Here is a 14,895-nt window from a genome sequence, read left to right as displayed (position 1 = left end):
CTATTATTTTAGTCTCTTAATGGGATGAAGGATAATCCCCCTATTGATCAGCGAGCCAATCCTCTCACGTTTCTAAATAAGGCTGGGAATTCATTCCTGACTGGATATAAGAAAGCCAGGGTTTGGGGTATCCTTGTGTACACAGAGATGGAGAAATCAATGGGATAGTCATGGCAATTAATGCTCTTTGGCTAGCTTATGAATTGAAATGGAGGACTGAAATGAGGTTTGATTTCCTAAGCTCATGGTTTTGACAAGCTTTACAACTTCAACCATTGAGGGACGACAGTGTCACTGTACTATAGTGACTTTCAGACACTTTCATTATTATTAACATTTTAAGAGTACCTCCAATCTTGTCCTAATCAACCATCTTACTTCTTTAATTGAGAAGTAGTTCTTGTTGAATAATTGGTCTACAATGGTGGAGAAACCATTTCATAGCTCTACTGTCCTGAAGTAGTGCATTATGGTTTTGTTTGTTTGAAGACATCTTAAAAGTAGTACATGGAATTGTCTACTGTTTCAAAACCTATTTCTATATGTATTATCTTTCCCTCCTGCCCCCCTTACTTAATCAGACCAAGCCCCCAAAACCCACTACATACCTGATGCCTGTAACATTCCTCAACAGTGGGTTCATGGTATATACCACCTTCAAATTGACTTCCTGTTTCTTCTCTGAGCAGCCTGTGGCAGTGCCTGGGTCACACCTCCCTAGTACCTTAGGGGAGAATGGGATGGAGACTGCGTGCGCTATACAAATGTTCACATTACTATTATTAACATAATTTTTCTAATTACATTATTATCTTGGTCAGGTATACAACTATTGCCTCGCCAATTGGGCAAACACCTTATAGTGTATGACCAGCTTCAGGGTCTTTCACAGTGGCGCAGTGCATACTTTGCTGCAGCCTAACGCTAGCGCAATGAAAGTTTATGGGGTAGTTAACATTGTGTGCGTTACGCCAGAAGTACCCTATCTAATTTACTGCGCGACTCCTTCAGCAAGGAGCACCTGAAGTCATGTCAAGTCTATGGTGACGCTCATGTTTTTAAGCGACTGCCACAAGTTTTACATGTGGCGGAAGCATATTTTGTCAATAAGCTTAGCGCTCAGTTTGTGTGGCTGAATCGATGAACAGAGAGCCTCACTTCCTGTATGGCCTGCTGTCCAAGGGGATTACCCCGTATCAATGCGGTAATCCCCAAAGGCCTGTTTTTGGTAATGTGGTGCGGTCCCTGGACTGCACTACTACTGCCAATATGCAGTGTGAACCTGGCCTTAGGCCTCTTGCACACTATATGCAATTCTGATTTTTTTTTTTTTATACCATCCAATTTTTGATTCTGATTAAAAAAATGTACTGCATGCTACTATGTTTTTTAATCAGAATAAAAAATTGGATCGGATACAAAAATCGGAATCGCATGTAGTGTGCAAGAGGCCTAAGGGCTCTTTTCCACTATGAAATGCGATCGCGATTACGATTGCGCTCGCAATCGCATTTCAATTTCCACCATGCGATTGCGATTGAGCTACTATACTCAGTATAGTAAAGCTCAATCGCATCCAAAACGCCGCAGGACGACGATCGCGTTTTGACTAAAATCGCATTGCAATCGGATCGCACTAATGGAAATTGCTGATGCAGTTTCTATTAGTTTAATGTACCTTGCGATTTGTGATCAGAATCAAATCGCAAATCGCAGGGTAGTGGAAAAAGGCCCTTAGGCTGTGTGTAGCGTAATGACCTCCGCTAAAGCTCAAATGGGCTTCCCAACATTAGAGGGAGTATATTCCCCCTGGAAACTTATTTTATCTTTTTGATCTCAGAATCAAGGTGTATTTTATTATCATCTGCTGTTAGGACTCCATAAGGTGGCATCTACCACATTACCTCTAAGGATTTCTGTACACTGCGCTAATTACATGTGTAAGTATAGAACACAGCAATATGTTGATTGTAGCACGTTTCCCATTGAATTCTCTGCAGATCTGCCTGTGTGGTAGACTGTAGCGTAAACTAGCAGAGATGTTCAGTCCGTGCAGAATAAAAAGCAATTGGAGACTTCCCTCTGGATTTGTTTGGCTCTTACTACAAATGGACGGGAACATTGTCTAGCGGCCTAACAATAGAGTGCAATGATCTGTACAAGTATTGCTGTCTGAATTCCATTCAGCCTCTAGTAAACAGAGCTTGGTGGAGAGGAAACCGAGGCATACAGAGAGGAAGGAATACGTGAGGAAATGCAGTGTAGTGAGGATGTTTGTGAGAAATTGAAAATTTGAGTTTGTGCCCCAGTAGACAGTGCCCGGCCTTATGTTCACAGTTCTTTTAATCAGCCTCAAGAATAACATTTTGAAGATTGGCTGAAATTTATTTTAGTTGGACCTCACCTCTGGAGTATTCAGCAGTGCAGTGAAATTGTATCTGGATCCCAAAGGATCGAAAACCTTGTTTAACCCTGTATTCAATGAATGCCAATCTGCTGCAGCACGGTTCCTGGGTGTGCTCGTCATTACCAATACTTACAAACAAGATTGTACTTATTTCCCCAGCAGCTTAAAGCTTGTACAGGGGCACAGTACATCTGGTGCCATTCATCTGGGCACTGATTCAGCTATGCAATACGTATTTATGGTGTTTGTTTTGGTGTTTCTTCTCCAATGTTTCACCAATGCTCTGCTATAACTGATCCCTCCCTCTCAATACTAAATATTAAACATTAAGCTCTCCCCTTACTTTAACTCTTTGCAGACACCTAGCCGCAACTTCATCCCTAATGTTTTTTCTTCCTGATGCCTAACCTTCCCTCAGTGCTAACCCTTTCCTCCTGAGACCCAACCCTAACCAATATACTCTCCGTACTCTGTTCCTTACCACTAACCCTCCTTAAACATAACTCTTAGCAATTCTCTTATCCAGCATGGCTGTCCTGCTGATCCATTGCCTCTAATACGTTTAGCCATAGGCCATAATCAACAGATTAGGATATTTCTGACATCTGACAAGATTAACTGCAAGTCTGATTGGCATAGCAGAATGCTTGTTTCAGGTGTGATTCAGACACTACTTGCAGCCAAAGAAATCAGCAGGACAGCCAACTGGTATTGTTTAAAAGGAAAGAAACTCGCACCTGCTTCAATAAAATGGCTTGAGTATTCTTTGCTTCCTGAAAACTTTCGGCCTGGATCCCACTAGCAGCGCTTTTGTAAGCACTTGTGATTTGTAAAGCTCTAGCTAATGCTATGGGGGATTGTTTAAAAAATCACATCCCTCAAGTGGGATCACACAAATAGCATTTCATTAGCAAGAGCTTTTCAAATCACAAGGGCTTAGAAAAGAGCTGCTAGTGGGTCCCAGGTGTTAGGCCAGAAACCCACTAGAAACGCTTTTTTTTGGGCGCTTTGCGATTTGAAAACTCTTGCTAATGTAATGCTATTGATGTGATCCCACTTGAGCAATGTGATTTTATAAAAATCCCCTATAGGATTGCATTAGCAAGAGCTTTTCAAATCACTAGCGATTAGAAATAGCTCCTAGTGGGACTTAGACTATGTTTTATGAGCTTCCTCTGTAAAGCTTAAGAACTGTAGTGCAGGTTGCCAGTGATGTGCGATATACATGGTTTCTGCCTGCAAAGCTTTACATGGTACAGGGTAGAGACTAATCAGAACAAAGACTCTTGATGTTGTTGTTGGGCATAGACTATTCCTGCAGTCATTTTTAACAAATACCTTTTCACACATTCCTAGTAGTGCTTTTTCTAGCTGTCTGTGAAAGTCATTATGTGTACTAGCTATGCTGGGAATACACCATGAGTTTTTTCAGCAGACCGATGTGGCTCGATAGATAATTTCAAACAGGTCCGATCTGATTTTGATCGTTGTTCTGAATTCTCAATTTTTTCATAGAAGTGAATGGAAATCGATCAGAAAAACGATCAGAGAATCGATCAGAAAGTAAATCTGCCCTAAAAAACTCATTGTGTTTTCCAAGCATTAGATGGTGCAAATGGTTAATATTTACAGTAGTGAGCAAAAACAGTCCTATTTTATTAATCGAGCAAAACGTTTTTTTGTTGTTTTTTTTGTGTGGTGCAACCAATTGTACTTCGGATCAATTGTCTGTTGCATGACACAGTTTTGGCCAAGCTTTAGCTGTCACACGTGTCACATTTGACTTGGTTTACAGAGAAGTTCATGGTTGATTCAAGGTGGTGCAAAACAAGCCCATACCATCAACCTTCCACCCTCCACCACAATGTTTCACAGTTGGTATGAAGTGTTTTTGCTGATATGTTTGTTTTTCAACAATATGGTACTGTAGATTTCTGGTCACACCTCTCTGCTTTGATCTTGTATTTCCAAAGGACATTGGACCGCTTTGGTCTTGTCTTTCAAAAGTCATTGTTCTATATGTCTTGTGGTTTGTTCAGATGCAGCTTTGCATATCTAAACCATCCTGCCATGTTCTTTCTATTGCACCATACAAGAGTTAGGATAACAAAATACAAATATGACTGACATTTGGCCACTACTGTATGTACACAGCACTTGTTCGATTATATGTCATTCTGATAACACAGCTGAGCTTATTTATGTAAGGGCCACTATCCGGTAATGGGAGCACTAGGGCTGTGCCTTTAGTAGACTCGTTGCCCAGAAGCGGCCCCTGGAACTGCATATGGGTGGGGGTGGAGCAGCAGGGAGCATGACCATTTTCCGGGGAAGCCATCCAAAATATACCCCAAAATAAAATAAATCCTACTTCTTGTGAACATCATCCCAGTGGCAAAAACATGCTAGCTACGGGACTTGGGAGCAACACTATCGAGAAGGGGGAGGGAGGGGTGGGTTGGTGGCAGTGCAGGCTGCGACCATTATAAGGCAAGTGCGGCTCGGTAATGAGCACTTACCATGCTGCTTATTTGTAACAGAACAGATTGTCCTGCCCTTGGGGAGAAGGATGTGGAAGTAATCTCTCATACTACATTCATAGTGGGAAAATTAGCTAGTCAAAATTGGACATGTTTTACGCACCTTTAGTAAATCAGGCATTTATTACGTGAGTAACCGAGAATGAATTTGAAGACTTGGTCTTCTGCCTCCACTCTGGCTATAAATCGAGAGATTTCTTATAACAGGCGAGACTCAATCTACTTAGAGTAAAAGAAAAGCACAGCAGCTAGGCCAGGCATGGGCAAACTCGGCCGTCCAGCTGTTACGGAACTACAAGTCCCACAATGCATTTGACAGCCACAGTCATGACTCATAAAGGCAGACTCCTGCAATGCATTGTGGGACTTGTAGTTCCGTAACAGCTGGAGGGACGAGTTTGCCCATGCCTGAGCTAGGCAAGTATTATTTAGCATGAGTTCCGCAATGACTGCTTCAGGCATTCCTCAGGGCACGCTCATTTTTAAAAGACCTTTTAGACTACTTTTGTCATACAGTTTTTTTGTGGGTAGGATGTAAACATCCTTCTAGAATAAGATTAGCCCCCATCATTGATAAAGATAACCAAAAGAATGACGATACAAATAATTTGTAAGAAAAGACATCACAATTTTATTGGACGCTCCATTGCAAGACATTTCCCCAGAATACAAACCGCTTTGCTCCCTTTCCCCAGGAACATTTACAGCAATAAATAAAGACAGGTTCATTATAAAGAGGACAAGACTACATCACCTGTACCATGGGGCCTGCCGCGGGGGGCAGAGTAAGAACTGCTTGAAGGAGGGGGTGAACTTGCGTAGGAATAAGTGAATACAGAGATCTGTAATCCATGCCAGTGTCCACGGTTAGGCGGTCAACGAGGTTATGTTCATGATAAAACACAAGCGTCCTTAGAAAATGGCTGGAGCTCTGCATCTGTGTGCATGGCGTTCTAGCTGCGAGTACAGACATCTAACACCTCGCTCTGATACTTCTGCTCAGTTTTTCTTTAATGTTTTTGGAGCACGGTTGATGTGTGGAGTGTGTATGAAGAACTAGAGGACAGGGAAGCAGAGAGAGGGGATGAAAGGACTCCAGTGAAATAGTATTGGATTGGATAGTAAACAGTGGGTTAGAGGCATGTGCAGTCAGAGAAAGGCATTGTTCCTTGATGTGCTCTTAGAGTTGTCTGCTGCTCACTCTGCTGCTCTCTCTTCCTCCAGCTGCATGTGCTCTTCAGATCAGCAACAACTGATTTGACAATGGGAGACTCTGCCCAAATGACTGGCAACCTCTGTCCAGTCTCTCACAAGTTCCAGGCCACGCAGGGGCTGCACGTGACCTCCCCATCCCCCCAGGGTAACAGGATCAGAAGGAATTCAGGTATTCCAAGGCAACTTCATATACATATTTATATTGCTCCTAATGAGGAAGAAAAGAGAAGGGAAACTGTAATTATGGTGTAGATAATTGCACAGTTGAGTTTTATCATATATTTTATATCAGATGTCTGCTAAAAGACGTTTGCCTTTGCCTCAGAATGGCATTGACAAATGCTGGATCAAATTAAACAAGGCAGCTGTCTAGTACCGAATCAGGTAATGTGGGCGCCACGGGACCCTCTACTTTATTGGGCGCCTCCTAAATGACCACACCGATTAGGGCTATTAACACGGGTGCATACGGTGGCACCCAAAGTACTGCAGCAGATACTTAGCAGTGAATCAGCATGCATTGCAGCAGGGGGTGTAAGAGTTGGGCATCAGTTGCGGGGTCAAATAGGCATTTTGTGGCAGAGGATTGGTTAGGGCTAAGTATCAGTTGGGGCGGGGGGTTAGTTAAGCTTAAGCATCTTGCACCAGGAGGATTGGTTAGGGTTAGACATTGGTTTGGGGGTTGGTTTGGGTTAGGTATCGGTAGAGGGTGGGCTCTTGTGAGAACAGCATTAGGTTTGGTGTAAAATTTCAGTAATTGAAATTAAATATTGAAATATCAGTAATTTTACCAACCTTCCACTAGCGGCTTTCTCCGGCGCCCAAATTACTGTGGCACCCTGTTTGAATGCATGCGCCTAGAGCACCACCACAGGCCAAACCATACATACTGTAATTTATGGAATTATACCAAGCAGCTAGTTGTATCGCAGAAGGGATAGGCTGGAACTGTGGCTTAAAGCCAGAGTGATTATCCCACAGGGCAGGGCCGGTTTAAGCAACAATGGGGCCCCAGGGCAAAATAAACCTGGGGGGCCCCCCAACATATACCCCGGAACAAAAATCGGCATTAGGGGACCTTTTTTGCAGCTGGTATAGTCAGGGTGTGAAGTCCCAATCGGTCAGAGCTCCACATTCTGGCTATCCCAGCCTGCATGGGGGACAGGGGGTTAAAAAGTTTCAGGAGGGGGGACCCCACATAATTAAAAAAAAAAAAAATCCCACACTCTAAACATAAAAAAAAATTGGGAAAATAGGAAAAAATGCCAGGGATCTTCATACAGCCATATTGCGGCTGTATAGCGATCCCTGGCCAAAGCATTGCGGCTGCGTATGGACCCCCTGGAAACCCCGTCAGGAAATGTATTGCTCTTTCTTTTTATACATGTAAAATTACACTACCGTTAGGTTTGCTACCAAAAGTGACATTTACTGCATTTAAAACTATACTTTTTTCCTTCTAAACTTTAAAATTGATTTTCTCAAAAACTATAAGGTCTTTTTGAAAAATTGTTTTTTCATCTTATTTCTAATGATCTCCTTAACATATCCTGCAAATTTAGGGTTTCTAGCATTTAAGGTGGATTTGTTATTAACCATTAAAGTCGGCAGGTTTTTAAATGTGTTTTTTTTTCCTTTGAAACTTTAAAATCGATTTTCTCAAAAACTATAAGTTCTTTTAGAAAAATTGTTTTTTCCTCTTATTCCTAATGATCTCCTTAATATATCCTGCAAATTTAGGGTTTCTAGCATTTAAGGTGGATTTGTCATTAACCATTAAAGTCGGCAGGTTTTTAAATGTGTTTTTTTTTTCCTTTGAAACTTTAAAATCGATTTTCTCAGGAACTATAAGGCCGATTTGAAAATTTTTTTTTCCTCTTGTAGCCACTGGGGGCCCCTACAAGCTCTGGGGCCCTGGGGCAGCTGCCTCCTCTGCCTTAATGGTAGCGCCGGCCCTGCCACAGGGAACAAGATACCAGCTTGGTTATTTGTCAACTCAAAAGTAGACGGCTCTCTCTTCCCACTTAACAGAAGCACAGTGACCTGACTAACACAACAGTACTATGGCTGGAGTCACTAATTTGATCATTATGTTTTTAGTGGTATAAGGTTGCTCTTTATAGATGCAGCAATAGTCTCCAAACATGACAGTCAATGACCACTCCCCCCAACCCATACACAATTTATCAATACAGTGTATAAGTAATGTGTATGTGTAATACTACTAATAGGATGCAGAATTCATCAAATTATGCATGCAAATGTATGCAAGTCTGAAAAATTGACCAATCGACTCTCACTATTCTCCTGCTGTTTAAACTGTAAATGGGAGGGGCAAAGACTGAATGTCTCCCAGACGACTGGTGCTACACCATTGGCAGTCTTTGGTGCAGGAAGTGGCCAGTATCTAACTTTCTGACCAAGTGATGAATAGAATAGAATTCTATTGCAGTTATTATCACACTTAAATGTATTAATCAAGAGAACCATTTGGGAATACGTTGGTATATTTATTAGAAACTTCTCCTTTAAAGCTGCCTACAGACTTCTTAGTATGATTAATTAACCTTGCTCAGATCCTCATCCCAACCTCTACTGCCCGAGCAAGAATAAGCCATACTAGCACATGAAAACCACAAGATTCTTATTGTATAAATCAGCAGATAGTGGTTTTGATTTGCTGGAACAACTTCCATGTCCAAAGATGGATGTAATCGTATATAAACTCATCCACTTCCTGACCATTAGCTCATCTATAATCAGGAAGACCCAGCCCTGTTGTACAGGGGGTGTTTCATGCAGTTATCACTAGTGCCAGCCAATTGGGTAGAACAAAGAGCAGTCAGGATTTTCTGTCCTGATATCATTTTCCCCAGTACACATGATCAGCAATAGCAGAAAGTACAGATGTCCATTCATTTTATGGCAGAAAATGATTAGGATTGGGATCTATAATCTCAGTTCTGATGCAGTTATTTTTTACAATGGCCCTGAAATTAACCCAAGCAATATAAATTGTAGCTATGATGATAAAATACACTATCAGAGTTTATCTGTAGTGAAAACAACAGTGCTACATCTCTGGGGTGTATTTCTGGAACTAAAAAAAAAAAAACCAAAACATTATGCTACATAGCTAAGAGTGCCAGGAGCAAGTTTAGTGCAATGTCACTAGGAAAGGGCAGATCCTAGCCTACAAACACCAGTACTAGATGGCTCTGTGGTGTATGATTCATGGTACATATTTGGTCCTATTGTCATGTAATAAAATCAGACCTCATGATTCATTATACCTGTTACTTAATAAAATGCCCCAAAATTATCTGTGAGGATTCTCAGTCCTCGTTTCCACTTCTGTGGATCATCATTCTAATGGAGGCATCTATTGTATTACCACTTTATTCCAATCAGGAAACCTCAGCTACAAACCATGAGACCCATTTATATTTAAATATTAAAGTAATTTAATAGTGAGCTGACCGACATTATTTCTAAAATGGGCAATCTGCTTACAGAATTGCCACTCTAGTGTTTGGCAGTTTCCTGAGGATATTGCAATGGTCAATACCTACTAATGATTGAGATAAATTATATATATATATATATATATATATATATATATAGGGATTCGAAAGTTTGAGCAACCTTGTTAATTGTCACGATTTTCCTGTATAAATAGTTGGTTGTTACGATAAAAAATGTCAGTTAAATATATTAAATAGGAGACGCACACAGTGATATTTGAGAAGTGAAATTGAATTTATTGGATTTAGAGAAAGTGTGCAATAATTGTTTAAATAAAATTAGGCAGGGGCATAAATTTGGGCACTGTTGTCAGTTTATTGATTCCAAAACCTTTAGAACGAATTATTGGAACTCAAATTGGCTTGGTAAGCTCAGTGACCCCTGACCTACATACACAGGTGAATCAAATTATGAGAAAGAGTATTTAAGAGGTTCATTTGTTTTGCTCCTCTCTTCATTTTCTCTGAAGAGTAGCAACATGGGGGTCTCAAAACAACTCTCAAATGACCTGAAGACAGATTGTTCACCATCATGGTTTAGGGGAAGGATACAGAAAGCGGTCTTAGAAATTTAAGCTGTCTGTTTCCACAGTTAGAAACATATTGAGGAAATGGAAGACCACAGACTCAGTTCAAGTTAAGGCTCAAAGTGGCAAACCAAGAAAAATCTCGGATAAACAGAAGCGACGAATGGTAAGAACAGTCAGAGTCAACCCACAGGCCAGCACCAAAGACTACAACATCATCTTGTTGCAGATGGAGTCACTGTGCATCGTTCAACCATTCAGCGCACTTTGCATCATTCTCGCATACAGCATCTCCTTGTGTAGAGGAAGCCTTTTCTCCGCCCACAGCACAAACAGAGCCGCTTGAGGTATGGTAAAGCACTTTTGGACAAGCCAGCTTCATTTTGGAATAAGGTGCTGTGGAGTGTTGAAACTAAAATTGACTTATTTGGGCATAACAAGGAGCATTATGCATGAAGGAAAAAGAACACAGAGTTCCAAAAAAAACACCTGCTACCTACTGTAAAATATAGTGGTGGTTCCATCATGCTTTGGGGCTGTGTGGCCAGTGCAGGGCCTGGGAATCTTGTCAAAGTTGAGGGACGCATGGATTCCATTCAGTATCAGCAGATTCTGGAGACCAATGTCCAGGAATCAGTGACAAAACTGAAGCTGTGCCGGCTCTAAACACTGCTCAAAAAAAGGCATTCATGCAGAGGAACAAGTACAGCGTTCTGGAATGGCCATCTCAGTCCCCAGACCTGAATATAATTGAAAATCTGTGGTGTGAGTTACAGAGAGCTGTCCATGCTCGGAAGCCATCAAACCTGAATCACCTAGAGATGTTTTGTAAAGAGGAATGGTCCAAAAGACCTTCAACCAGAATCCAGACTCTACCTACAGGAAGCGTTTAGAGGCTGTAATTTCTGCAAAAGTAGGATCTACTAAATATTGATTTCATTTCTTTTTGTGGTGCCCTAATTTATGCCCCTGCCTAATCTTCTTTAAACAATTATTGCACACTTTCTGTAACTCCAATAAACTTCATTTCACTTCTCCAATATCACTGTGTGTGCCTCCTATATGATATGTTTAACTGACATTTTTTTTATTGTAACAACCAACGATTTATACAGGAAAATCATGACAAATTGCCCTAAACTTTAGCATCCCACTGTGTGTGTGTGTGTGTGTGTGTGTGTGTGTGTGTGTGTGTGTGTGTGTGTGTGTGTGTATATGTGTATATATATATATATATATATATATATATATATACACATATATACATACATATATACACATATATACATACATATATACATACATATATACATACATATATACATACATAAAGCGATCAGTGTAGTTGCTACTTCATAGGTAATCAGATTTAAAGCCCACCTGTCACTTAAGCTGAGAGGGATTTAGATGCAGTCATACTACTTTCCTTTTAAATAATACAGAATGCCTGGATGTCCTGCTCCAGTACTTTTAGCTATAGACCCTGAACAAGCATGCAAATATTTGACTGAAGTCTGACTAGATTAGTTGCAGTTGCATGCTTGCTTCAGGTGTGTAATTCAGACACTACTGTAGCCCTGTAGCCAAAAAGATCAGCAGTGAGCTTGGCATCCAATATTGCTTAAAAGCAAACAAATATGGCAGCCTCTATATCCCTCTTGCTTCAGTTTGCCAATTTTTAGGCAGATTGCCGTTTTAAAGGACAAGTGGCAATTTGTTTTACAAATGGGTCCCAATGCGTTTCTGCAGGCTGTAGAAGATGAGGTATACATTACCATATATACTGGAGCGTTGCTGCTCTTTAGGCACATAGAGGGGCTGATTCATCAAGCAAGGTGCATAGAAGACTGGAGCAGTGTTGCCAACTCATCCCTTTAAATGCGGACACATTTGAATTATTCAAGTATTGTGGCTACTTGCAGTTGAGGCACTGATTATGTGTAAGTAGCCTTAGGACCTGCATAACTTAGATGTATCAGTATTTAAGGGGATGACTTGGCAACCCTGGACTGGAGCAGCCACAGCCAGTCAGGGTTCAGCTACTGACCAAAACACAGGCTCTGATTGGCTTGCTGGGACACCGCTGCACCATTGCCTCAGTTTTCTTGCCTTGATAAATCAGCTTTACACTCATGAGATTGCCCGAGTTATATTTGCATTACAATAGAGTAGCTTTAGCATATTGCTTCTAAATAAACTTGTGAATCTTGGAGTGTTAGGCCGGCTTATGAGCTCCAATCCCCAGCGTTCAGCAGCTAGGCAGTGCGGGGTACATATTAAGCAGTACTTTAGAAATGAATGTGATTTAAGATGGACATTGCTTGTGACAGATTTATTTCTTCCTGCCAGAGATGATTTACTGTATTCCTTATATGTTGTCCTGTAGAGACAGGGAGGCAGAAGGGGGCCCGTCACTCACCAGCGCCTCCACCATGTTGGCCTTGTTATTCCGCAGGGTTTTCACGGTGTGAAACACATCAATGATGTTCTGCTGCTGGATCATCTCGCACACGCTGCAGATAGCACAGAATGTTCCGCTGCGACCTCCTCCATTCCTGAGGGAGAAGAGACAATGTGTGACACACACACAAACACACACACACAGTGACTCCTTCTCACCAGAGTCTAGACCCTGTGACATTCCTACTATCACCAGTTCCTCCACTCACTGCTGTAGACAATAGCCTATAGAGAAGCACAGCTGTGAGGGAAAAGAAGTGGGTAAAAATAGATAAAATGTATCAATGCATTCCTCTGTGCCAGTGGTTCCCAACCTTTTCCGGCCCGGGGAACACTTTCTGACCAAATTTTTCTCCGGGGAACGGGGGGGGGGGAGGGGGGGATTTGCGCGACCTAGTGGACAGTGCCGTGCGCAACAGGCTATGGAGGGGGGGGGGGGGGGTTCGGGGTGTGGCTGCATAGCTAGCATAGTTGCCCCAGTATAGGGAGTTTAGTTGCCCCAGTATAGCTAGTATAGTGCCCCAGTATAGGTAGTATAGTCCCAGTATGGATAGGTAGTGCCCCAGTATAGCCAGTAAAGTGCCCAGTATAGCTAGTATAGTGCCCAATATAGTTTACTAGTATGGGTAGGTGTGCCCCTCCCCCCTCCGCAGCCACCGCTCCTGTTACCTTATCATGAGCGGGCGGCCACTTGTCCAATTAGATTCCCCCGTAGTAGCCGCTCTCCTCTGTGGCATCTCCTATTACAGCAGCGCGCGCTCGGTGGCTGCTGTGATGGGCAGGAAGCGGTACAGCGGCTTCCTGTAGCGGCGATATGCATCGCCGTTACCATGGGGACCGCTGTACCGCTTCCTGGTCATCACAGCAGCCGCCGAGTGTGCTGCTGTAATAGGAGATGCCACAGAGGAGAGCGGCTACTACCGGGGAATCTAATCGGACAAGTGGCCGCGCACTCATGATAAGGTGACAGGAGCGGCGGCCGCGGGGAGGGGAGGAGCGAGAGGCCAGACCTGTACGGCACACCAGGCAACATTGAAAAACGCTGCTCTGTGCTAATTGCAGGAAGTTCTAGCTTTAACATACTAAAGTGTCAGTTATTAACTGTCACAAGTTTCCCCCAACCTCTTTGATACAATTAGATGTAGAGAGGACTCTGTGTACAAGAGGACAGCATGAGGTCTTTGTGAAGGCCTCAGAAGTTTCTTCTAAGTGGCACAACATACAAACCTGTTGTGCCACTGAGGTGCTACACCTGCTATTGCCGAAATTCTGTTTTGTCCCCATGTTTATTGCATGATGAAGCGGGCTTGGCCTGCGAAACGCGTTGCACTTTTGGGGTATTATTTAATAAATGTGATTGCTACTTTTCAGACAGTCTTTCGTGTCTGCTTTATGGAGGTAAGTCCACCACTTCCTCCAAGCAAATTTTAAAGATTTTATCCACTTTTATTCTGCTGGCGCCTCTGCTCTCCTACTGCAAAATCGTGTCCACCCCTGGTAGAGGGGTGATCTACCCTTTTTCTCATCTACAGAGAGCGACTTCTTAGCCCTAAGTGAGGACAGGTCTAATCTCCTCACCTGCTTATACAGTGGTTGCCTGTGTGGTAACCCACGTTTGTTAGTATATTCTTCTCACTGATTTGCCTTACTTCGTTTATGTTTTAACATACGGTTTCTCTACACTTTATAAACCTGTGTGAGGAGTATATCTGGAAGGTCAGGAAGGGCTTGTTTCTACATGGCTGAATATATGCGCTGTGCGATTCACAAGTTCATTTGTTTTCTCATAGAAAGCCAGAGTACCCAGATAACTCTTGGTGACCACTAGCAACCACTAGGACCACTAGGTAACCACCATAAACACTAGAAAATTATGAGGGGCTAAAAGAGACCAAAAAGCACTCCTACTAAAAAGTGATGCTTTCACTTACTTTTTCCAACCCCCTGTAGCCTTACAGGTCCCTCGATGTCCTCTGTCCACTGCACTGCTGCCCCTCTCCAAAAGCTCGCCGACTGGATCAGTTGCAGGCTACTGTGCATGCACGGCCATGGCAGCAAAGTTACAGAGAGGCACAGTGGAGCGGACCGGGAGGAAAACAACAGACCTGTAAAGCTATGGTGGGGCTGGAAGAAGCCACAGGTAAGTAAAATAGAACTTGTTTACCCTGTCTCAGCTTTAAGGCTGGATCCACACTATAAGCGATTTTGTAAGCGCTTGCATT

The 14,895-nt window shown here is 42.4% G+C and overlaps 1 protein-coding gene across 12 annotated transcripts in view; it reads right to left on the bottom strand.

The window, feature by feature from the left end:
- Positions 1-5,554: 5,554 nt before the first annotated feature.
- Positions 5,555-14,895, bottom strand: part of PTPRT (protein tyrosine phosphatase receptor type T) — an 852,204-nt gene continuing 842,863 nt past the window's right edge. For all 12 annotated transcript variants that reach the window (XM_068262870.1, XM_068262859.1, XM_068262860.1 and 9 more), the window contains 2 exons: positions 12,633-12,768; positions 5,555-6,370 (listed from right to left, as the gene is read on the bottom strand). In XM_068262870.1, coding sequence (XP_068118971.1) covers positions 6,317-6,370; positions 12,633-12,768 — 190 coding nt within the window. In that variant the 3' untranslated portion in view covers positions 5,555-6,316. The remainder of the gene's footprint in view (positions 6,371-12,632; positions 12,769-14,895) is intronic.

Source organism: Hyperolius riggenbachi, chromosome 12 (assembly GCF_040937935.1).
Source record: "Hyperolius riggenbachi isolate aHypRig1 chromosome 12, aHypRig1.pri, whole genome shotgun sequence".
NCBI lineage: Eukaryota > Metazoa > Chordata > Amphibia > Anura > Hyperoliidae > Hyperolius > Hyperolius riggenbachi.
The sequence above is the reverse complement of the archived record's forward strand: the minus strand, read 5'-3'. Positions and strand labels throughout refer to the sequence as shown.